The sequence below is a fragment of the Pistacia vera genome, unplaced genomic scaffold (assembly GCF_008641045.1).
Source record: "Pistacia vera cultivar Batoury unplaced genomic scaffold, PisVer_v2 Contig783, whole genome shotgun sequence".
In the NCBI taxonomy this organism is placed as follows: Eukaryota; Viridiplantae; Streptophyta; class Magnoliopsida; order Sapindales; family Anacardiaceae; genus Pistacia; species Pistacia vera.
This window is the reverse complement of record NW_022196649.1, coordinates 131,760-156,126: the sequence shown is the minus strand read 5'-3', so window position 1 is coordinate 156,126 and position 24,367 is coordinate 131,760. Positions and strand designations below refer to the sequence as shown.

The 24,367-nt window shown below is 35.4% G+C and overlaps 4 protein-coding genes across 4 annotated transcripts; 2 read left to right on the top strand and 2 right to left on the bottom strand.

The window, feature by feature from the left end:
* Window positions 1-145: 145 nt before the first annotated feature.
* Window positions 146-3,803, bottom strand: LOC116116781. Its single transcript, XM_031402833.1, has 4 exons — window positions 3,729-3,803; window positions 1,829-3,616; window positions 1,505-1,649; window positions 146-913 (listed from the first exon to the last, which is right to left on the bottom strand). Exons 2-4 carry the CDS (start codon window positions 3,611-3,613, stop codon window positions 264-266), a joined length of 2,580 nt encoding a protein of 859 aa, XP_031258693.1. The 5' UTR covers window positions 3,614-3,616; window positions 3,729-3,803; the 3' UTR covers window positions 146-263.
* Window positions 3,804-8,102: 4,299 nt separating this feature from the next.
* Window positions 8,103-12,451, top strand: LOC116116784 (probable protein phosphatase 2C 33). The gene is made up of 6 exons (XM_031402835.1): window positions 8,103-8,295; window positions 8,384-8,710; window positions 9,603-10,013; window positions 10,101-10,218; window positions 10,704-10,927; window positions 11,539-12,451. The coding sequence occupies exons 1-6, from the start codon at window positions 8,290-8,292 to the stop codon at window positions 11,761-11,763; spliced, it is 1,311 nt and encodes a 436-aa protein (XP_031258695.1). The 5' UTR covers window positions 8,103-8,289; the 3' UTR covers window positions 11,764-12,451.
* Window positions 12,452-13,409: 958 nt separating this feature from the next.
* On the top strand, window positions 13,410-16,086 carry LOC116116783 (rho guanine nucleotide exchange factor 8-like). Its single transcript, XM_031402834.1, has 7 exons — window positions 13,410-13,914; window positions 14,012-14,128; window positions 14,248-14,402; window positions 14,485-14,559; window positions 14,654-14,923; window positions 15,002-15,325; window positions 15,392-16,086. The coding sequence occupies exons 1-7, from the start codon at window positions 13,593-13,595 to the stop codon at window positions 15,851-15,853; spliced, it is 1,725 nt and encodes a 574-aa protein (XP_031258694.1). The 5' UTR covers window positions 13,410-13,592; the 3' UTR covers window positions 15,854-16,086.
* A 1,432-nt stretch (window positions 16,087-17,518) lies between these two features.
* Window positions 17,519-23,328, bottom strand: LOC116116785 (aspartate aminotransferase, cytoplasmic). The gene is made up of 12 exons (XM_031402836.1): window positions 23,152-23,328; window positions 22,584-22,655; window positions 22,372-22,433; window positions 22,206-22,289; window positions 21,858-21,957; window positions 21,634-21,754; window positions 20,754-20,917; window positions 20,464-20,601; window positions 19,790-19,911; window positions 19,281-19,375; window positions 18,617-18,737; window positions 17,519-17,908 (listed from the first exon to the last, which is right to left on the bottom strand). Exons 1-12 carry the CDS (start codon window positions 23,209-23,211, stop codon window positions 17,824-17,826), a joined length of 1,224 nt encoding a protein of 407 aa, XP_031258696.1. The 5' UTR covers window positions 23,212-23,328; the 3' UTR covers window positions 17,519-17,823.
* Between the last annotated feature and the right edge of the window lie 1,039 nt (window positions 23,329-24,367).

Sequence of the window (24,367 nt, the reverse complement as noted above, 5' to 3'; positions counted from 1 at the left end):
ATCTAATACAAGCAACCAAAATTATAGTTTATATGATTCTTAACTAACATAGGAATAGGAGTCTACATTTAACACCTAATTAGTGTCATCAGACTGTTGGCAACTTGGATTTAGGCACTGGTTTTGTAGCATCAAGGTCCTAATTAATGAACAAATTTCAATTCTCCCTTCTTTAACCCGGATTAAATATTTACAGAAGATTGTAAGACTGACTGTTCAGTCTGTACATCAAAACAAACATTTACGAATTGTTAAAGCAGAAATTATGTTAAAATTTCTTCAACTAACCCACTCAAAAGTAGCTTCTCTATGTCATTCACAACTTGCTCTATGTCATCCGAGCAAAGTTCATTCTTCCAACCAAAATCCCATATTCCACTCTCTACTCCTTTGCACTTTAAGTCGCTCTTTAGCATTGCATATATACTATCAGGAGGAAGGTCCTCTCCAGCAACTTTCCTGTAGTTTTTCAGAGCCTCAATCCCATCATAAACCTCCTCCAACAACTGATTTAAACAGATACTGATTCTTGAATTCCTCAACCAATTTAGAAACAGTGGATTGACCATTTTTGCATCTGGAAGGCTTCTACGTTCAATAAGTTCATTTGCACAGTCCATGGAGAGTGTCTCATTGGTAACAAAAAAATCATTGATAGCAGATGATAGTAAGGTTGTAGGTCTATTAACATGGAGATCAAAAAGCTCTTGTGCATGACTCACAAATGCTGGATTGCTTGAAAGCAATACTTCTAAATCGGTTCCAGATTTGAGGCTCCTACTCTCCGTTCTGATGTAACTGCTGTCATCATTAACTTCTTCAACAAATTTAGGTTCTCCCAGAACCTGATGATCGGAGGCCAGCGGGATATCATCACTGAGAGAAAGAGAACTCTGACTGCTATTGCAATTTTCTGCAATGAAAAACAAATACCAAGTCAGATAAACTTTTGAAACCTTGTTTACTTAACCATAGAGGCATAATACAATAACATTAGCACATAAACGGCAGTTAACATAAATTTGGTGCTGCTTTTACTGGTTCCAACTTTTCCATATAGGAATCAGTGCAATAGTTCTCCTCAAGAATTGTTGAGAAAAGTAAAGAGAATTGATTTGGACTTTGCCCCACGAGCATTGTCGATTGAGTCTCTTGAATGTGTCTTGATCCAAATAATAATGCTATGGTTCTATTGAAAACATTAAAATAAGGACCACAGTTCCCACTACATTAACTCAAGGATTATTCTCATGGTATTGGTACTTTTCTTATAAGACGGACAGTTTGAACTTAAAAGTTGTATTAATAACCACAACATTAAATGATTAGGATTCTCTTATTGTACATAATATGTAACTGATAAAGTATCGATCTAAAATATATCTAAATACCTATAATTATAACATAACATAACATGGACACAGACATCACCAGCATTATTGTTTTTATTTGGTAGAGTTTGACCACTGCACTTTAAGTTTATGATAATCAGAAAAGTGGTTACCTCCAATCTGAAGCTCATAGGCCTCTGCTTCCTCCTCTGCTGGGAATTGATCTACACTTGTATTATTGCTTCTAATGAGGTTGGAGTCTTTTTCGGTTGTAAAATCAATCCTGTTGTCATCTTCTTTGCTTCTTTCACTCTCCTTCTGCATAAATTGTAGACTAAGTTAAATTTCTTCAAAAATAAACTTACTTTACTTTCAAAACTAAATTAAGTGAAGAAGCCTAGTCTATGCGCGCACTTCTCGCTGGTCGTGCTTCTATATCCCCAATAAAATCTGGAAGAAAACACCCAGCATTTAAACAAGTTAGAAAGAAAGCTCACTGTTGTTTTAGCTGCTATAGGCTCACTGACTGGCTTTTTCCTCTTTATTAGATTTCTTTTCCGATTATTCGAAGTGTGGTTTACAGTTTGTTTTGTGTGAATTGAGATGTCATTATTAGTACTAATTCGCTGCTGGGGAATTTGATTCTTGGAAACATTTGATCCATTTTTGGGCTTTCTGACCTTCATGGCTGTCACCTTGGCTTGCTCTTGAGATCTTGACCCATTTTTAGGTTTCACAATCTCCTTCTCTGCTATTTTCCTGCCAGTGACCACAGCATTATTATTCTTATCAACTTTCTTGTTTACTGCTTCCTTTTTCTTAGGCTGCTGAGTTACAAGATCAGTAGAATTCATCTTGGTAGGAGCCTTTAGTTTAATTTTTGCTTCTTTTTCTTCTGGTTTCTCAGCTACCTTTTTGTCTTCCTTAGCTCCTTCTTCCTTGCTAAGCCTCTTGACTGGCTTCTCCTCTGCATTTGTTTTTTCGCTTGTTTTGCCAGGCTTCAAAGACCCCTCTTTCCGGTCAATTGTCTTGGAAGGAAGCTCCTCTCTTACTTTCAGTTTTCTTGGCATCATTTTTGAGGCTTGAACTCCATGCTCGGGAAACATTGGTGCAAAAGGCTCTTCTGATTCCAGGAATGGACCACGCAGAGGTTTAATAAGTACAATTGTTGAAGAATAGTCGGCGAACCTCTGCTGGGAATGAGAATCACTGGTATGATCTCGGTATGACTGAGACTCTTTGATAGAGTTGTCTTTCAGAAGTCCTGTAAAATGCTGGGTCTCAAGAATCTCCTTCAGTGTCTTTCGCTGTGGAGTTTTTCTCAGATCAACTGATCGAGGCCTCCTTACCATTGGCATATCAATTTCAAACATAGGTCTCTGGTGACTTGAAATCTTCTCATTCCTCAACTGTTTCTGGAGAGTTGTCTTTAATGGATTTGAGGGAATTTCTTCCAGCCCCATGAGCTTGGCAATCAAGTTTGGACCCTTTGTCTTCTTCTCTGGAGCTTTTGATGAAGAGGAGGAGTCAGTGGCACTATAGTAGTTGGTATGAGATATAGAAGACTGACTTGAGCTTGTGGAGGGCATTTCTGAAGCTGAGTCCAAGTTTCTTTGAACAAAGCCTCTATTTTCTTCAGTATTTGGCAATAGATTCTGCCTACTAAGGCCGTCTCTGATTGCTTCTCTTAGTTCCTCATAGCAATCCCTTGAAGATCCATCAACTGAATGCCGTGGCTTCCGAAATCCGATCTGATAATTTCGATCTCCAAACTGATAAGACCTCGACCGCTCAATCCCTCCTCCTTCCTCCTTCCTTACTCCTTTAGACTTGTCCTGTTTCTTCTTCAACCAAGCCATATACTGCGAAGCTTCTTGCAATTTGCCAAGCATCATTAGAGAGTCTTGCAAGTCAAGTGCTCCTTTCAAAAAATCTTTTGCAACATCTTTAGATTGTCTCTGATTGGTTTCCCCATTAGACCATGAATCAATCATGTGATTTAGCCTCTGAGCTCCTCTTGAGACCTCCAATAACTGAAAAGAAGATGGACTATGAAATCCTTCCGATATCTCTTTAGTTAACATCTCCTCCTCCTTCTTCTCGGTCTTAAATGGTAAAGATGCATCTGAAATCTTCTTTGCTTTTTGGCTTTTGATCTTATGCTCCATTTTCTGGGCACTACTTTTGGATTTTCTGAATGTCCCACATTCGACTACTCCTTTCGGATCATCACAAGTGACAAATGATCTGTAGACAACTGATCTCAGACTATCTTGATGCATATTCTGTGAAAGACCCAAAAAATAAAAATAAAATCTCATTTGACAAAGTCAGATGCTACTAATAATCTAAGCATCAAAGCCACCAGTAACAACAAATTTATCATATTATACTTACATGGACTAGGATATACCAACAAACTTCTTAATAAATTCGTCTGTAACTGACAAAAAACAATGCTTGTCCGGCTCTGTGAGAATAAAAATATTCAGTTGCCGCTATATTAAACAAAAGTAATTTCAATTAAAAAACGGAAAAAGATCATTCTCAATTGAATTTTTCAAAAATAAGCCACTTGGTAGTTCCAAAAGGGGAAGTCCAAGTTATCAGAAATTTCTCCTTCCAGCTGATCCTTAGAACCACTAATCAATCATGAACTGCTTCTCTCCATACTCTGTTGATATTTGGATGTGCAGAATTTGAGCAGAAAGACTAAACTTTCATATTTGAGAGCAAAAACACACTGAATTATAACAGTCAAAAGCATCATGAATATCATCAATTTTTATGACTATTTTTAGTTAATTGCACTCCATTTGCAAGCGTACAAGTATATTCAACAAATTAGAAGCAAAGATATCATCCCTAGTTTGTCCTAGGCAATACTCCCTTCACTACAGTCTATTCAAGACCGAAATCACAGAAACTAACAAGAACAAAAAGAAATAAAAAAAGGAAGCAAAACAAAATACCCAGATGAGAAATGCAGGTAAAACAGGAATAAAGCAACAACCATGAATGATGAAAGAACATCTTCTCACCTAAAGATTAGCTAGCTCAAGAGCACAGAGACAGATCCAATAAAAAAAAAAAAAAAAAAAAAACGAAACAAAAGTAGTAGTCTGTAGTCGGTGGCATTGACTTTGAGGTATAGTGAACAGTAGAGAAGGAGGTTTGATTTGGCTTTAAAGCATAGATTAGGCCTGTTTAAGAGACAAGAAGATCGATGACAGATTGTTTGATGTATGGTTTCGTGGGTACATTTTTTATTGTCTAACGCGTGGTGCACAGAGTTTGTTCTGAGAACAGAATCCTCAAATAATAAGTTAAACAAACAAGTTGGGAAATGGGAATCCGTTCAAAGGCACGACGAGGGAAGGTGTGATCACAGTTGAATGGCTGTTCTATAAAGAAATAACTACCACCTCTCATGGTAGTTTTAACATCATTACTTTTTACTATTTTCTTAACGACAATCGCGGATCCCCCCGCCCCCAGTTTTTCACTTACCCTTACGTCAACCTTTTTCCATTTCAAATCTAAAGATACTAACTGTAAATAGTAATACCTCTTATCCCTTGGGGAGTGTTTGGATAAATTTTCTGGGACAAATGTTGTGTCAAATCAAACATGGGAAAATTAACACTAATAGTATATTGTAATGAGGAAAATACAGAGTTATTTTACTACCTTACCTAATCCTTTCAAAGTATAACTAAATAAATGTTTGGGCACATCTGGCTGTCCTGTCACATCTTAAAAGAAAATTTTCCAAACTACTGTAAGTGAAAGTGTGAAACCAAGCTACATCAGTACATCTTTAAATGCAGTCACAGACTCACAGGATTCTTGCAATACTGTCTCTGTAAATTACAACTTTTTGTGTCTTATCATAAATGTAATTAGCAATTTTCTGGGTTATTTGTATAAATATTAATGTCATGGGTTATAATCTGAATTTCAAATTCTGTACTACTTTTCAAGTAAGCTAAGCTAATAAATGCATCAACAAGCTAAAGATCATTTGATGAAAATATTCTAACCATGCCCATGCTTGCCTAGGAGATTCAAAATTCAAACATTTTATAAGTAAATAACTTTTTTCCACCCAAATAATGATTTAATGACACTTCAAAGGCTTTTAAAATATCATTTTATAATCTAAATTTATATTTTTTTTCTGATTCTGACACCGTTACGACTCCATACCACCACTATTCTCTTCCCCGACCATCACTCATTAAAACCTCTCAAACTCTATTCCTGCTAACCCCATCAATCATCGGCAATCGATCGATTAGGGTTTATGCAATTGTCTCTCTCAAGTCAAATTCCAATCAATCACAACCACCAAAACTAACCTTCCACCACCAAAAGACTCATCAACTTTCCCTCTTCAAAAGCCTCAATAGTCTGGACCAAGTTTGTTTTCTGTTTGCTGTCAGAATATAAATTTAGATAGTAAGGTGATATTTTAAAAATCTGTGGATAAGAAAGTGTCATTAAGCCATTATTTGGGTGAGAAAAGCCGTTAACTCAACATTTTATATACACAAATTGCTTCTTAGATAAATATTTCCAAACAAAAAAAACCTTTCGGTTCTATAAAATGATTATAAATAAAAATAATTATTTATGTTTATATTGTGCGTATGTTTTGATATAATACAAGTAGAAGGGACTCGGAAGTTTCATATATGTTTAAATGATTAGAGACAAGAGGAGGTGTTTTGTTACTAAATGTTATACCTAAAAAATCAGGGCTAACGTAAGTTTACATCAGTAAACACCAATCAGATTTTATGAAGGCTTTGCGTCATCCAGGAGCTGTCATGTCGTCCCAAGACAGGAAGAATATGGCTGTCACCAACTTAGCAGATTCAGATTTTGTCTATGAGTTAATGAGAGCCGCACACTTGTCCAAGCCCCAGGTAATTTGAGGATATTTTTTAAGTTATAAGCCAATGGGATGCAAGGAATGACTTGCACGACACCTATCCATATGCAAGTTTATAATCATTATCTTGAATTCCTCTATTATAAATATAGGACTCCGCCTCTTATTTTCGGGATTATGATACTGAACCTATATTCTGATTGTAATATTTAACTTTCAGAGCAAAGATAATCCATGAAAAAGAGACCGACTTGATATTCTATCTGAATACTCAGTTATTGTACCTCTACTAGTTGTTTGCTATATGCCACTTCTTGTAATATCTCATATATAAAAGAACAGTGGACGTAAGATTTGCTTTAAACATCCGAATCACTTTAAAAATCGTCTTTTATTTACTATACAGTCTTTGCATTAGATTATCACAATCGTTCACGTGTAATTCATGAGAATAGCTTAATATTTTGTACATATGAGTCGCTGATATCAAAGTCACGCATTAATACTGAATAAAGTTGGTACAGAAACAATTGGTAAAATTGCATTAAGTTTTGAGTGTTTTATGATAAAGTGAAAGACTTGTATTTAATTATGGGATCATTCAAAATTTAACAGCTTTTCTTGATGGTTGGCCAAAATATGGAAAGGAGCGTAAGCAAGGGACTTTAGAGCTGCAAAGTGGTCGACAGCACGGGAAAGTAGTACAAGTAACTAGCAACAACAAATTTACTTGATATCCGGGATGGAAATGGAATCATGGAAGGCTCCAAATTAAACACCCGACCTGACGTCTAAATAGTAAATACAGCACGACGTGTCCGCGGTGGGATTATATAAGATAGATCCAACCCGGGCTAAGCCTGATGATTCTGGATTGGGCCTGAAACGGATTAAACTTCTGTAAAGTCTTTCGGATTTGAAATTTGATACATACCCACCGTTGACGTCCATTCCAGGTCTCCCCGTTAATTTAAGTTCATCCATATTAAACCGCCCTTTTGTTAATGAAAAAAACACCCCCAACTTTTTCTTTCCCTCCAAAAAACTGTACTGAATGGATTTAAATTCTTAGCTCTATCACTATGCAAGGGTGAATCTTACAATTTTTGGGGCAATTTGATTATGTTTTCATTTCGCGCTCTTATAAATTGTGCAGATGCCGCTCACTTATCAAATTCATTTTTTTCCTTTAAAAAAAAAAAAAAAAAAAAAATGCTGAATTAAAGAGTTAATGGGAAAACACTTTCCAAGCGTTCTTTTCTCTTCTACAAGAATGGGCACAGTCGCATAGAAGACATGAATAATAAATTGTATTACGCAGTTTTTTCTTCTTTCTTACAACAATCCATCGAAGGAAAAATCCATAACCCAACGTTTGGACCTATTTTTTATTTTTTATTTTTTTTTATCCTGCAATGGAGCATGGTGTTCTAGAACCCCCAAAGGAAATGGAAAGATTTGAATGCAAGTTCAGTACTTGCTGAGGTGGAAGAAGCTTCATGCAGATCTACCTGTGGCATCAGAAAGCAATACGGGGATTGGAAAATACTATCAGTCACCGGAGTCAACTTGCCTTAGTCTTTACTTTAGCCAAAATGCACACGTGGAGGTAATCCAAATGTCCAGCAATAAAAAATAGGAGAGTCGTGTTAGAAGATAAATGTCAGAAATTACGGTCCTAACCAAATTCAGATGCGTAATTTAAAACCTGAGTCACCATTATAATGATTATGTCATAGAATAACCAAAGTTGCTAGCGTAACAGCAAGTTGCACGTGCCTGTCAGCTGTGACCGTCACGCAGCCACGCTATGCAGGCTAGTTCCCAACTCCCATCTGTGAGATTAACAAATTTTACACAAACAAATTAATTAAATTCAATAGGCATCGCCATCGGCTCATCGCATAACTTGACATTATAGATTCAAGAGAGAGAAATTTGGATTGGAGTGAATTGGATTGGGTTGTTGAGCTGGCTATTCAATCAAAGATAACTCGCTTTTTCCTTAGACTTTTCATTGTTTTCATTTACTGGAATCCCAGGTTGCTCCACCAATTGTTTATGCTGGTAATTTCATTTATCCTTATACATCAGATTTTGATCATACGATAAGATTTTCATTATAAATTTTGGTGTTTTTGATCATTTTGATTAGGCTATCAATAAGCTGGAATTAAGAGGGCCCGAGTGTTTGGTGAGTCTGGAGTGCCTTCTGAACATAGTCAGGGCCCTGGGGATGGGATCATGCTTGTCATGGGATGGATCAAGCGCTGTATCTTACACTACAGCCCCGTCTTCGCCGTCTTCTTCTTCTTCTCTGAAGAGAAACAACTCAAGGAAGATTAAGAGAAACTCTTCATTGGAGATTTGGTTGCATAGAATTCCCGGTAGGATTTTCTTGAACGGCTCCACCGATAATGCCTCTTTGTTTACTAGGCAAGGCAAGAAAGGGATCAACCAGGATGCTATGATTTTTTGGGAGGTTAATATTATTCTTTTTATTTTTTACTCTATCCTTTTTATATAACATTATTATATTCTTTATCCATCGCTTTTTAATGAGTTCGATATATACATGTATAATCATCCCAACAAGATTGTTAAACTGTGATAGAGTTTTGTTTTTCAAGTTTCATATTGTTTTAATCTATATCATGAAATTTTCCTGTCAGATTGAATCATTAAGGGACCGTTTGGGAGTGCTTTTTATGGGAAAAAAGTGCACTTGAGAAGCACTTTGTGAAAAAGCAACTATCTATTATGATTCTGTTGGTGATCATTTTTTGTTTGAGGTCCTTCCTGCTCATTTGCTTTTAATGTATGTGAAAATCTATGGGCTATTTTCTATGATACTTTTATTCTAAAAGTTTTCCTGCATTCATATTTAGTGCTTATAAATCCTTTGATAGGGATGAATAAGAATGATTTTTCGTCAATCCACAATCATACTTATATATATATATAATCCTACTACCCGTATATGTTAAAATGGTTGTCCATGGATCATTATCAATATTTTCTTGTCTTTCTTTTTCAGTTGACATAACAGCTTCCTTTGTAATTTTCAGGAATCCAAATTTCTTTTAAATTTCAATCTACAAACAACCCAATTAGAGCACCTCTACCTGATCCAATTGATTCCTTAATTAACTGGTGCAAATGCTGTGAATAAAGTTTGTTTAGTTTAGTCCTTATAAATAACTGACAATCTATCTAATTAGTGAAATATATAATAATTTTTTTCCTTCATAACTTACCATTTTCTCCTACGTGGTACTTCTATTTATCAATTTTAATGTAATTGTTACTCTTTTCTACATTTATCACTTAAATTCCATTATTATATCTGAGGTAGGCGTTTTTTGTTTTTCCAGAATTTCGGTTCAATGGCAGACACTATCTTTTGTGGTGTTTTTGATGGCCATGGTCCCTGCGGCCATATGGTTGCAAAGAAAGTGAGGGATTCTCTTCCGTTAAAATTGAGTGCCCAGTGGCAATTAAATAATAACAGCACGAATCTGATGAATCATAACAGCAGCACGAATCTGATGAATCATAACAGCAGCAGTGGCGTAGGAAGTATAAAATCAGAAGACTCATTCTTGTCAGTCAAGGAACCTAGGACATTTATGGATAATAAGCATAATCAAAATCAGACTGATTTTTTCATAACACTGAAAGAGGCATTTTTGAACGCTTTTAAATTGATGGACAAGGAACTTAAACATAATCAGTATCTTGATTGCTTTTGCAGTGGGACAACAGCAGTAACCTTAGTCATGCAGGTATCTAGCTATATATTTGAATGATTTTTTGTCTCGATTACTGATGGTTACTTAATCCTTTGTTTAACTTTTAATCTTTGATCATAGGGCCGCCATCTTGTTATTGGAAATGTCGGGGACTCTAGAGCTGTGCTGAGTACGCGAGATAAGGATAATTCTCGCATTGCAGTTCAGTTGACTGTGGACCAGAAACCAAATCTTCCAAGTATGTATCTCTGTCTTGGGTCCTTGCCATAATTGTGTGATGGAAACTTTTCATCTCTATCATGTCTCTTAAATACATATATGTCTTTCATAGAACATGGTGTTTGATAGTACTACACTATCAAGATCCTTCCAGATTGAATTGGTACTTTGATTGATTAAGGTTCTATTAATTTTCTTCAATATCTTGAAAGGGAAATTTGTTTAATAAAATTGTGTAAAATTTTGGAAGTTATATTAGTTCATCCACTGTTAAAAAAATTCATAAATTTATATTTTGAAGTACTCTTCATGTGTACTTGCTTCTACATTTGCAGTAATGTATAATTTGTTGAAGATGATATGAGAATGTACAGTCATGGATATGCATGTGTACTATGAATGATAAACTTTTTAAGTAAATTGATTATGATATTTATTCTCTGAAGTTGAAATGACATTATAATTGATAAATTAACCTTTTCCCTCATTTTTTTTTTCATATAGAGGAAGCTAAAAGAATCAGGTTATGCAAAGGACGAGTTTTTGCTCTCCAGAATGAACCTGAGGTTTCTCGAGTTTGGCTGCCTAACAGTGACTCTCCTGGCCTTGCCATGGCCAGAGCATTTGGAGATTTTTGCCTTAAAGATTTTGGTCTGATTTCTGTCCCTGAGATTTCGTATCTTCACCTCACTGAGAAGGATGAATTTATAGTATTGGCTACAGATGGGGTATGATATCAACTACAAACCCTGAAATATATACATTCATATACTTTTCTATTTTTTTTTTTTATATGATTGCTAGGATCTTCATTTTTTCTGTTTTTCAAAAATGGCTGCATATCATCACCGTATTGTTTGCTGAGTGGAATTGATTTCAAAGAAGTGCAATACTACTTAGAGACTGTAGATGTTAAAGAGACCTATTTTTGCACTTATTTTCTTTTGTTCTTAGTTGAATAAAAAATTTCACACAACTTTATAAAGTCATTCAGAGAAATTGAGTAGAAAAATAAAGCTTTCTTTTATTATTTTTTTTTAAATTTTAAGACTGACATTATATTCAGTCTTTACAAATTTTAGGTTCTCTGTTGTTACACAGTTCTCTAACATTAATTTCTTCTTAATCTTAGTCTTACATTGTGGTGCCTTCATCACATTGTCTACTGTTTTCATTTTTATTTGCCTGTTGTCTTTCAAATAATTTGATTCAAAATATAAGCTCAATACATAGGTTATACCACAATACAAATAATAATCATATGTATGAATCTTGAGCATATTACGTATTAGTAGAAGATACATCTCTTAATTGTCTGTTTTCTTCTCTAAATTGGTAGGTCTGGGATGTTCTCTCAAACAAACAAGTAGTAGATATAGTAGCATCAGCCCCTCGGTCTAGTGCAGCTCAAATTCTGGTAGAATCAGCTGTACAAGCTTGGCGATACAAGTACCCAACATCGAAGGTTGATGACTGTGCTGTAGTTTGCCTATTCCTTAGTTCAAGCTCAGACAGTTGCTCCACTTCTTTCTTCCATATTGAGGATAAGCCATCAATGTCATAGGAACTGTTTAATGTTGTTCTAAAGCAGTTTGATTGGACCATTCTAGAGATTCTAGAATTCACCTGAAAATTTGCGATGAAGTTGGGGTGATACTTTGTGGGGATATGGAGTAGGAGTGTCTTGCTTTCTAAAAGTTGTATATTGAATACACCTCTGGCTCTTATGGTCCTTGGTTATTGAATGGATAGGTTTGGAGATGCTAGGTTTCAAAAATGGAGGGCTAAGAGTCATTAGTTTGAGGTTGCCTTTTATTTAGTCCATATTTATTTCGGTTTCATACAACATTTATTGTTTTTGTTCCTTTAGAAAGTGGGAAATTCCAGATATTATCGGAATTCCCTTTGTTTTTATTTGGATAGGGAGGTGAGCATGGCCTGTTAATCTGTGGTTTTTTTTTTTTTTTTTTTTTAAGCGGTTGGTGGATTCGGTGTTTTTGTGAATCCACAGAAGTAGATGGTTTTGTACATTATGGTGGTGGATGTCTCCTACTCTAGTTACTATGTGTGAGAGATCCTGGGCATTATCTCCTCTGAATTGTAGTAAATTGAGGGCCTTACTATGTGTGTGAGATCCTGGACATTATCTCCTCTGGATTGTAGTAAATTGAGGGCCTCTTATTTTCATTCCTGGGAACTTGTTTAATTTGATTCTGTACCTATATTCATCAATTCATTCATTATTTGTGTTATCCTTTTTGTTCTTTCTTCATGAATGGGAAATGTGAGCCATATTAATGAATCGATTTTTTCTAAATTATTTGGGGGCTGATAAGAGCTGTTAAAGAGAATCTTATTGGTGTCACTTTTGAATAGCTATGGACTTTGCCGTTTAGAAAAATTATTTTAAAAGAAGTGTCTTATAAAATTAAAAAAAAAAAACAAAACAAAACAAAAGGTTTGATGTTAGGTTTTTGGAATTTTTTTTTTTTTTTTTAATTTACAAATCTGCCAGCTGTTTTATCAAGGTATCCTTGGATTTGGTCCTTGATTTTGATTGAATACACATTAACATAATTAATGTGAGAGTGTTGAGTAGTCAGTTTAAGAATTAAACACAAGGTTTTATTTACTCAACTCAAAACAGTTCCAGTTAAAGTTAAGCTTCCCCAGCTCTAAAATCAGTAGTCATTCTTCAGCATTTATACACGGAGATGGGCATTACATGTTTGCCATATTTACTACTCATTGACCACCGCACACAAGTTCACCCCATGATGCCACAAATTAAGGCAGTAGTTATTTTTAATTTAATTCTGGTTATGTTTGTGTAATCTTAAAGGGGTAGGGCGGCAGGGAAATGAAAGAAGTTAAAAGTTAGGTATGGATGTTTGCTTTCCCGGGCTTTTTGCCAGCCTCACCTCCCATCCATTCATTCTTTAAAACTAACTCATTACAACAAAACTGAAATTTTATTTTTATGATTATCCCGTAATTATTCTTTAAAGTTTGTACGATTTATTTATTAAAACATGGCCCCCACGTTCTCCTGCACCTAAAAATGGAAACTGAACTAACCGCTTGAGCTTTTTCTTTTCGTCAACTCGGTAGGAATCTGAACCCCCCACCCCCCCCTCCTCTTTTCTTTTCTTTTCTTTTCTTTTCTTTTGCGTCTCTACCTTCTTATTAAGAAGAAGGGGTCCTCCTCTGTCTTCTCTTTGTCCAAACAACAACATTTATAGATTGTTGTAACCAAGCAAAGAGCAAGGAGAGAAAAGGGTTTTCTTCTACTTTTTATAGCCTTCTCGTCTTGTGTCATGTCCATTTTTTCCTTGTTTACTCGTTAAATAAAGAAGAAATTTTTAGAAAAACAAACGTAACTGAAAAATTATAATGGTTAGAGCATTAGATCGTGGGCACAGCATTCAGAAATCTATATCTTTTCACTCAAAAAAAATGTCTCCTCGTAAACAAACACGAAGCATGGTCTTTGATAATGGAAGCGACAGTGGAGGAAATGTTGATGATAATGAAAGCCAAAGGCCATCATCATTAACGAGAGAACGAACATTAGACAGGGGACTTGCACTTACTCGTGAAAGAGGTACCCTTTCGCGCTTGGAATCTATTACTTTCACGGTTCCGGCAGCTAGTAGTCCCGTAGAAAAGCAACCGCAACCGCAACCGCAACCGCAACTGCAACTGCACCCTTCAGGTTTGTTTAAATTCATTAATTAACTGCAACGCTAAACTTGTTATTATCATCTTTTTCAATGGATATTTTTAATTTGTAATTTTGTTATTTGGTGCAGATATGGAACTGATGAAGGAAAAATTTGCTAAGCTGCTTTTAGGTGAAGATATGTCAGGTGGTGGAAAGGGTGTATCCTCAGCTTTGGCTTTGTCAAATGCCGTTACAAATCTTGCTGGTATTTTAATGTATTATTGTTGTCAATTTGATATATGATAACTATAGTATTCTTTTCCTTTTTTTGGCTTGAAAATCAAGAAATTCTCATTCATGTTTTGATATAATAATGCATTGCAGCATCGATTTTTGGTGAACAACGGAAATTAGAGCCTATGGCTCCGGAAAGAAAATCAAGGTGGAGAAAAGAAATAAATTGGCTTTTATCTGTAACTGATCACATAGTTGAATTTGTTCCTTCACAACAGAAATCCAAAGATGGAGTAAATATGGAGGTGATAAAAATTTCTCTCTTTTCACTTTTCTCCTGCATATATTTTGTTACCGTAACTTTAATATATTATCCTGATTTGATAGATAATGGTGACGAAACAAAGAAACGATCTGCATATGGACATCCCTGCCCTGCGCAAGCTCGATGCCATGCTTATTGTGAGTTATCTGAGAATGTGCAACAGAGAGATTAGAATTTGTGTTCTATGAGACTAGTTTACAATTTGAAAGCTGATTAAATCAACATGAACAGGACTGCCTAGATTGCTTTGGAGACAAAAATGAATTCTGGTATCCGTCTGGAGATGAGGACTCAGGAAGAGGGAGCACACCAAGGAACGATGACAAATGGTGGATTCCAATTGTTAAGGTTCCAACAAATGGGCTGTCAGATGCGGCACGAAAATTGATGCACTCTCAGAAGGAATCTGTGAATCAAGTTCTCAAGGCAGCCATGGCCATAAATGCTCAAGTACTATCAGAAATGGAGATCCCTGAAAGCTACATCGAATCACTCCCCAAGGTATAAAAATAGTTTTAAAGATTCTCCGTTACATCTTTTGTATAGTCGCGACTGATCTTGTATAAATTGTTTTGGCAGAATGGAAGATCAAGCCTTGGGGATTCAATTTACAAGAGCATAACTGTAGAGCTTTTCGACCCGGAACAGCTCCTCTCGACCATGGACTTGTCAACAGAACACTTGGTGCTTGATCTGAAGAACAGAATTGAAGCCTCAATTGTGATTTGGAAGAGGAAAATGCACCATAGTAAGGACAGTAAGTCTTCCTGGGGTTCAGCTGTGAGCTTGGAGAAAAGAGAACTCTTCGAGGAGAGAGCAGAAACTATCTTACTCTTACTCAAACAGCGATTCCCAGGCAGTCCACAATCTGCCCTTGACATAAGTAAAATCCAATATAACAGGGTAAGAACAACACCGAAACTAATCATGTTTCAAATAATTATACAATTCTAATATATTTTTTCACAGGATGTCGGACAGGCAATTTTGGAGAGCTATTCAAGAGTAATAGAAAGTTTGGCCTTCACAGTAATATCTAGGATTGAAGATGTACTATATGCTGATTCGTACGCTCAAACTTCACCACTATCAGAATCCAACGAGGTTCCTGCAATGGAGTCTCCAGGATCATCAATAAATAACCCAGGTGAAGAGTGGGACAAAACTTGTCCAGAGACTCCAAATTCAAAGACTCTCTCAGATTTTATGGGTTGGGAGGAGGAGCAAATAGCAGAGGCAGAGACAGGGACAGGGACAGGGGCATACTTAGAAAAGACAATCTCAACAGGGAATATAGAGGGTTATTACGCAGTTGATAACGAGATGATGACGTCGAAACCTCCTCCCACTGTTGTGACCCCAAAGAAGTATTCATACTTAGAGAAGCTTGAGAACTTAAGCGGCCTAAGAAGTCCTGCAGCTCGTCATTGACATTAAAAATAATAAAAATAAGTGTAGAACAAAGGAGACTTGGAAGAAGGAAAGGAGATATGAAGAATATATAGGGCCAATGTATAGGGAACTTATTGCAAATTGTAGATATTAACACCCCTTCTAGGATTCACTTGACAGTTCGTCCTTCCACTCAGGACAGGGAAGTCTTTGACTATGTGTAATAACTATTGGATGCCAAAATTTTGGAATGTTAAATTCTCTGCGCTTCTTTAATTGTAACTATTTTAGTATATTACTGTCTCTTTTGAGTGCTCTGAGCAGTGAACACCAACCAGGCTTGTCGTGGCTTTATGATTTCTTCCATAAGAGTAAGAAACAAAAAAAAGAAACCCACAAATTCAGCTGTAGCATTGTTTGTGTCTGTAACTTTGTAGCTTTCTTACAGAGCATCAAGGAACGTAGGCAACTGGGGCCGCGCACCCCTTAATAAGGCAAAGGAGCATATCAAAACCTAAAATGTGTTTCAAGGTTCTGATTCTGGAGAACTGATAAACCTTATTAAACAGATACAAATAATACTGACATGATCATTATATTTCAATGTAGTGTTGGGTTGCAGAGCATTAGGGATGGGCGCGGGCCGGGGACCCCATGGCCTGGCCTCATCCCTACGGGCGGGGATTTTTCTCAAGACCATCCCCAGCCCGCGGGGACAAAATCTCCCTCATCCCCATCCCGGCCCGATGAACGGGGCTTTGCAAAGAATTTATCCCCCGAACGGGGATTTTTGTCCCGTGTAAATCAAAACTTTTCGTAATAATAATATTTAATTGTGAAAAATTAGCACGTTGATAGGTATTATATTTGACTATTTAATTTCAGTAGTTAATTTATTAAAAATACATAATTTAAGGTAAGAAAATATAAAGTCAATAATTTCTTGTAAAATTCAAATTAAAATTTGAAAAGTAATACATAAACTAAAGTCTATCTACACTACAACTAATAAAATTAGCCAATTTGTGAAAGGGACAAATCCCATTATTAAATTAAGTTTAACATCATATTTAATTGATTAACTAATATATTATAAGGATAATTGAACTTATGTAATTTATAAGTTGTTAAGTAATTGTATATATTCTTATATTGGTTTATAAATTATAATAATCTAATTAAATTTATTTTTGGGCCATGTCCCATGTATTATTATTTTGTAAAAACAAAGTAATAATACATATATTTAATTATTAGACTCCCTCGTTTAAATTATTTTTCTATAAATTTAATATAAACATTAAAAAATATTATAAAAGTAAATATCATAAATTTAGATACATTATTTAAAATCATAATTTAAACTCTAACTTTATATACAATCTCATAAAGGAAAAAAATAAAAAAAACATAAAATTCTAAAAAAGCCGGGGCTCTATGGGGTCGTGGATTGCACTATCCCCCTTTCCCGACCCGTCTCCGAATGCGGGGATTTCACTGAGGATCATTCCCATTTTTTTGGGGGATTCCCCAACCCATTCAGGCCGGTTCAGGATGGATCCCTGCTGGATCGGGGCAAATGCCCATCTCTACAGAGCATATATGCCACAGAGTACTGGCTTGATTAAGATATCCAAGAAAAATACGTCCCTCCATCCCATTTTTTACAGTAACTCGTAACTAAACTCGCAGCCATAAAAAATATTGGAAGCAAATAAATCAAGTAATATATCATTTCTCCCTTTTTCCTCTGTTTTGGCAAGCACATTACATCTATCAGATAGATGCAATTGAAAAATGCAAAAATGAATTGCATCTTTCAATTTTATTCAACTTAAAAAATAAACTTGTTGAGTTTGGTAGGATAAGTTCAGGATGCAACACCAAAAATGATTTAATTTTTTAAACTGTGTCCAATTTGAGATTTTTATTCACATGTTCCTACACCCGATGATTAGCAAGCCAAAGGGAAGAGCAAGCCAAAAATCCTTAACTGCCTAAATCTCGGTCTAGCCCATTCGGGTTACAGCAGAATGAATAGCATCTGCAAGATGAGGAACTGTCTTTGAACTAAGACCTGCCATGCTAATCCTCCTGCAAACAAGAAAGTGAAATATTTTAGCCTAGTAGAGTAGTATTAGTCAAAGAAATACTACTTTTGGGAACCATAAATGAGTTCTACATTTCATAGATTGATAAATGCAACCATTCAGTTCTTAAAAGATAGAAATTAATAATCCAAAACTAATGGCCCACATGTTTTACGATTGTCATATTTATCAACACCTTCTTGAGTTAAAAAATGTAAGCAAAATAAATGAGGTTCAGGGAAACGGAAAGGCATGAATGGATCAGAAAAGGGAGAGATATTAGAAAGGATAATTTTGGGATTGACAGCAGAGAGGTTATGTACAAATCCAGTACTTGTGTGTTAAATAGAGTTTCTGCTAGAACTCGATCCTTCTCAGCTTCAGTGTCACAGCAATTGATTCAAAAATCAAACAGAAACAGTTCTTGGATAGCAGTAAAAAATTTCTCTTGGTGCTAAAAAAACATTTACCAAGATAGTCTGTCGAATCAAATGGTGGAAAGGAGGACAAAATGAGTGCTAAAAATGAAACATGCAAAATAAAACATTATGAAAGCAAATTCCTGCCCAGAATAACTCTGCAATAAAATTTAAAAAGAAAAAAAAAAAACTTAAGAAAATAAGAAATTCAACCCTCCCTACACCCCTCCCCCATTTTCTTAAATAAACACAAGCCTTATTTAGAAATAATCATTGGGGAAAGATCTTGTTACCCATCAGATGTCATATAGATGTGATACTCCTTGGTCATAAAGGCAACTTGTTCACCGTTCAGCCCTGTGAAAGTAAACATTCCTATTTGCTTGATAATGTGACTCCAGTCACCTGGAGTGCCTGTCAAATAGGAAATTGAAATGTATTTAGACAATATTAAAGGAAAAGAGCATATATAACATCTTCGTAATCACACATGCATGCACACAGAAGCAGAGGAAGATGAAGATGAATTAAAACATGATGATAAAAGTAACAGTGTTTTTAAAGCAAATTCAAATGCACTGCAAAGGTTAAAAAAAGTTGGTGAACAACTCTATTTACTACATAAACAGTGTCAGCCTAATCAACATGACCATAAAAGCCATATCCCTAGTTTGCGTCCAAGTAAACGGTGTTCAGCCAAGCTATTAGCAGTCAAAAAACCAAGGATCTTACATTGTGGCTGAAGCAAAGTTGCCACCAAAGCAGAAATAAAATAGGAAAATGCTTTGGTAATACATTGACCTTTGCAAATAATCTTAAAGAAAGAGCTCACCAGATCCCAAATTGCTGAAATTAAGACTTTATAGAATAGTCATATAACATATATGGGCTTAACTAAAATTACAAGCTTGATTTTGGATGCCAAAACCAAGACTTAAGCAGGGATTAGTAGAAAACCTCGAGCAGATAAAGCATCAAAAAGCTGCTTCCGCATGCTTATAATCCGATCAGCCATTGCTTTTAGTTCAACAGTCCACTCATCATACATCTTGCTGAAAGAAAGGACAATTTCAAGAGCAAAAATTAGAGATGCAGCTCAAAATGAATAAACTTCATCTGAAAATGATAAATGTATTACTCCTAAAGTCAAAATAGAGAGCTCCTACAAATAAACTTCTAAAATGCATCAATGTTCTCAAACACATAGTAAATAAATTTTCTCAGACATAAGCTGTCAAAAAAGTCAGCAACTAAACTAATACACACCAGTGTGTGTTATTCACTTTATACTTACAGATCCCTTTCATTTAATAAAATTTTCTCCTTTTACTTCAACTCTTTCATCAAGAAAAATCCTTCTATTTGTTCATTTTTGTGTCATGACAATTATCAAATTTATAAATCTCTATCAAGTACTTAAGTTTCTAAATATGAGTTGGCTTAGTCAAACTGCTAAAAATAATCACCTGTCCTTAAGAATTGTAGCCACAATAGATGCACCATGAATAGGGGGATTAGAATACATGGGCCTAATCACAAGTTTTAACTGGCTCTCAACCTTGCTCGCCACATCTGCTGTCTTGCAGACCTGTAGAATAAATTTATTAAAAATTTGCACTCAAGGAAAGTGCTTCACATCAAAAGTCAGTTTGCATATAAATATTGACAAAAATTATAGCAAAAAACACATCCACTTAGTTTTTCTCTGATTAGCCACTCCTGACAAAATCGTCAACCTCTTTGCTAGATCCTGCAATATTAATAATCACCTCCTTCGATGCTGTGATACCAGCATCAGTCTCCCCCAAAGGTTGTAAGATCCATTTAATAAAAAGAAAAGAAAAAAAAAAAAAAAAACTGTGTGCCTCAATATGAAGTCAGTTCTTTTCAAAAGCCCTTATATATGAAGGTAAAGTTTCTACTTCAATACAAGTTGCAGGCAGCAAATCCAAACAAGATGTAGTGGCATTTTGGAAACCTGAAGGAAGATCGTCATAACTTTGAAAAGAGAAACATGGATGTATATCATGATTATTATTCCTCTGAGAGTTAAATACTGGGATTCAAACGAAAGTTAAATATTTACTAGTTAATGGTAAAAGAAATATATTCTTTAAGTTTTAGAAGTTTAGTGTCATACAATGCTGAGAGCGCCAACACGTTCTCCATAGAGTCCCATGTTTTTGGCATAACTTTGAGCTGCAAGGCATTCACCACCATCTGCAACAAACATGCGCACAGGTTGTGCATCTGCATCTAGACTACCACTTGCAAAACCCTGGAATAGCAAAACTCATATATTGGTCATCCATTGTACAATTGTGACTTAATAAGTTAAGGTTGATCAAACCAAGCATAGTTCCTATATTCACAAACCAAAATGTTTTCAATTTGGCCTCAAGTTATCCACCATACAACAAGTGCCACTACCTGATAAGCACTGTCGAAGAAAGGTAACAGCCCTTTTGATCTCATCAGCTGCCTAATCTGCTCCCACTGCTCAAGCGTTGGGTCAACACCAGTTGGGTTATGAGCACATGCATGAAGAAGCACTATAGCTCCTGATGTTGCAGCACCAAGATCCTCCAGCAAGCCTGTTAACCATAAATATATCAAAAACTTCCTTTTTTTCTCAGAATATAACACAGAGAGTCAATTTTGGCTCAAACACGAAGAGTGAGACATGAAAACTCCAAAAATCAAGACATAGAACATGGCTATACATATTTATATGTTTGTAATCTTTATCATACTAAACATGTACAGTAACTACGATCAATGCTTTTTTGCTAGTAGAAGAGCCGTGGAAAGTACAGCAATTATCAAACTTACAAGCATGTGAATGGTTCTAAACAGATTTTGTACAGGACCCTCAAAGTGTTATATATATTTTAGGTAAATGAAGGTACAATCCATGGGGTATTAGCACAAGTGAACTTGAAGAAGCGCCTTAAGTATCCAAAAAGCAATTTTTTTGTATTAGAGGTGTCCTATCAATCATATGACCTGCATTTAGGCACAGCCAACATTAAATTTATTGGTACTAGCCCAGTACTATAACACATGAAAGCATAGCTGCCAATAAATGATGAGGACCTTTATGATCAGAATGCAAAGTTGAAAATATGCCTTATTTGAAGTAAATAGCTACAGTAGTAAAGATAACGAATTTAAGATAATTACCAAATATATTTCAACCTATATAACTCTATAGGCGTAACAACACTACAGAGATTCAATGACAGTGTGTAAAGACATTTAGAAGCAAATAATAGGTCAAAAAGATGTAATGTTGACACTTGGCTCAAACCTTGGAAGTTTAGCCCTCGTGTTGCAGGATCATAGTAGCGGTAAGTCTTCACTGACAATCCTGCTAAAGTAAAAACTTTTGGATGATTTCCCCATGTTGGCTGTGGAATGTATATAGTGAGCTGGGAAATCAAGGTAGCAAGGCAGGCAAGCAAGTCAGCTATGGTTGTGCATCAGATGATAATTACAAAAGTAAAAGAGAAAAGAAAACAGTTGGATCTTTACTTGGTGATAATGCCTTGCCAGAAACTCAGCCCCAACCCTCAGAGAACCAGTACCAGACAAGCACTGAACGGTGGCCACTCTGTTCGCCTGAATCGCAGGGCTGTGTAACACACAATGAAAAATCATGGTAAGGTTTTGGAATATGTAAGATATACAAAATAATCCGGCATGCACTACATGCACCATATAAACACAATTCATAAAGCAGATATCATGTCCCTGCATTGATTTTGTATCCTCTCAAATAACTGTATCTATATACAACAAAATATAACATCCCTATTCCTATTCATATATTGTCCTAACCACTATACCGTGAAGCCAACTATGTAACAAAGTTTTGATTACCTGTCAGCACCAAAAATGAGCTTTGCACTCAATTTATTAAAATCTGCAAGTCCAACAATGGGAAGATACTCTTTGACCCGTGACCTGAAAGACACATTGACCAAACATCAATTATCACCGAGATCATGACAAAATACAAATAGTAAAAAAATATTCAGTTGCTCACTGGTCATTCACTAAGAGCTGCTCCGCTCGTCTCACCACATCTAAAACCAGAGGTTTCCCTTCCTGTTATACAATGTACAAGTCAATACAAAATATATCAAGTGTCGACTGCAACATGATACATTGTGCTTAAGCAATTACAAAGTATTCCAATTCGTTAGCATCAGTAATCATAAATTATTTAGCAAAAAAAAAAAAAAAAACCTAATTTACCTCAGTTCGGTAAGCTCCTACACCCAAATTCAACTTATTGGGGCTGGGATCCTTGTTATAGGCAACAGTGACCTATTTATTCAAACAAAAACCATAAAATTAGACAGAATGCTCAACAACAACTAATTTCCAAAACAATCAAATTTGCCACCATTTGGTTCGTCTTTCTATCTCAAGAAAAGTAATTTATTTTTTTCATTTCTTGCAAATAATTTCCTTTCCGCGAGAAAATAAGTTGATTATGAACTTTTTGTCTTCTGCAGGTATATATTAATTGATTTCGGAACCAACTAAATGGAAAAATAAAAATGAAAAACTCAGCTAATATACTTAGAACGTCAAAATAATACAACAAGGTCATCAAAACCAGGAATCAGTAAGCAGGTCTCAAAGTTGATAAAGCGTATAAAATCGTCGATATTTCTCAAACCAAACATGTTAAATTTGATCAGAATAGTAGTAGTATATACCAGATCACATACACGAGGTCCGATCATGAAGGTATAAACGCACTGAACAATCAGAAAATAAAATGATCACAGTAAAAATGAAGAAGAGGAAAACATACGCCGAGAATAGGATCTTCAGGAGCTTGAACAAGACTTGCAAAGACTGAACCGGAATCCATGAATATAGAAGGTGATGAGTTTTGATTGCAAGATGAATGTGTTTATGGTTTGGCTCTTGTTTGATTTATAGTGTGGTTTTGTTGGTTTAACAGTAGGCGGTTACATTACAGTGGGCGCATTTTACGACTTTTTAGGTAGAAGATGTGTATATATTGGGCCACGTGGGTGCTGACGCGGCGGCAAGTATCAGCTCCTCTTTAGTCTTTTGCTGTGACGGCCAGTGGTAACTGGTAAGCCTTGAAAGAGAGTTTGCACGTGAGCCCTACTAGTAGCACTTCATCTTTTCTGGGACGATAAGTCGTGCTTTTCTCTGTTTCTTGAACGGGATGTCGTTCAACACAGCAGGAACACTGCTCAATCCTACAAAAGGAGACGAGATGTCGCCTTCCTTTGGGTATAAATGTTAGGAGATTGCCGCACTGGAAAACGTATATTTGAAATGAATAATATAAAGACTAAAATCACCCCATATAAAGATACAAGATATTGAGGTGGTTTGGTATAATTTCCCAATATCTACTTATGAGAAAAATTCATTATAATTTTATGAACACGATATATATAAGAATATACAACACCATAAACCTTGCATAAAACAGAGCTACAACAATTTTAGTTTCTAACACGTTCAACTCAGTATCTAGAGCGGAAACAATCTCAGTTTATAAAACACTTCTCATAGTATTTAATAACCTTTACATAAATATCATGTACTCTCACATTCTCTCATAACCTTAAATTAGTTTTCACTCTTATATTTATATGTAATAGATAGAATATTATATTTTTAATAAGATTTATATTGAATTCTAATAGAACTCTTAAAATCATTTCATATTTATAATTGTATTATTTATTAAATAATTTTCTTAAAGACATATAATTTCACATGGGAGCAAATAAGAAAGCGATTCACAACATCCCAACAATAAACTCATTACTTCTGTCCATTAAATAATTTGAATCAAATTTTGAATGGCCATTAGATATCCTAACCTGTTGATGTTGGATTTGCATATAATCATGAGAAGAGTTTTGGAAGAATATAGTTCAAATCTCCATACAAAGCACTAAGCAAAAATTATATTAAAGGGCGTTTGCTTGGGGGTTATATGGGATTATTGGGGTTATGTCATTTTATATTACTTGATTACT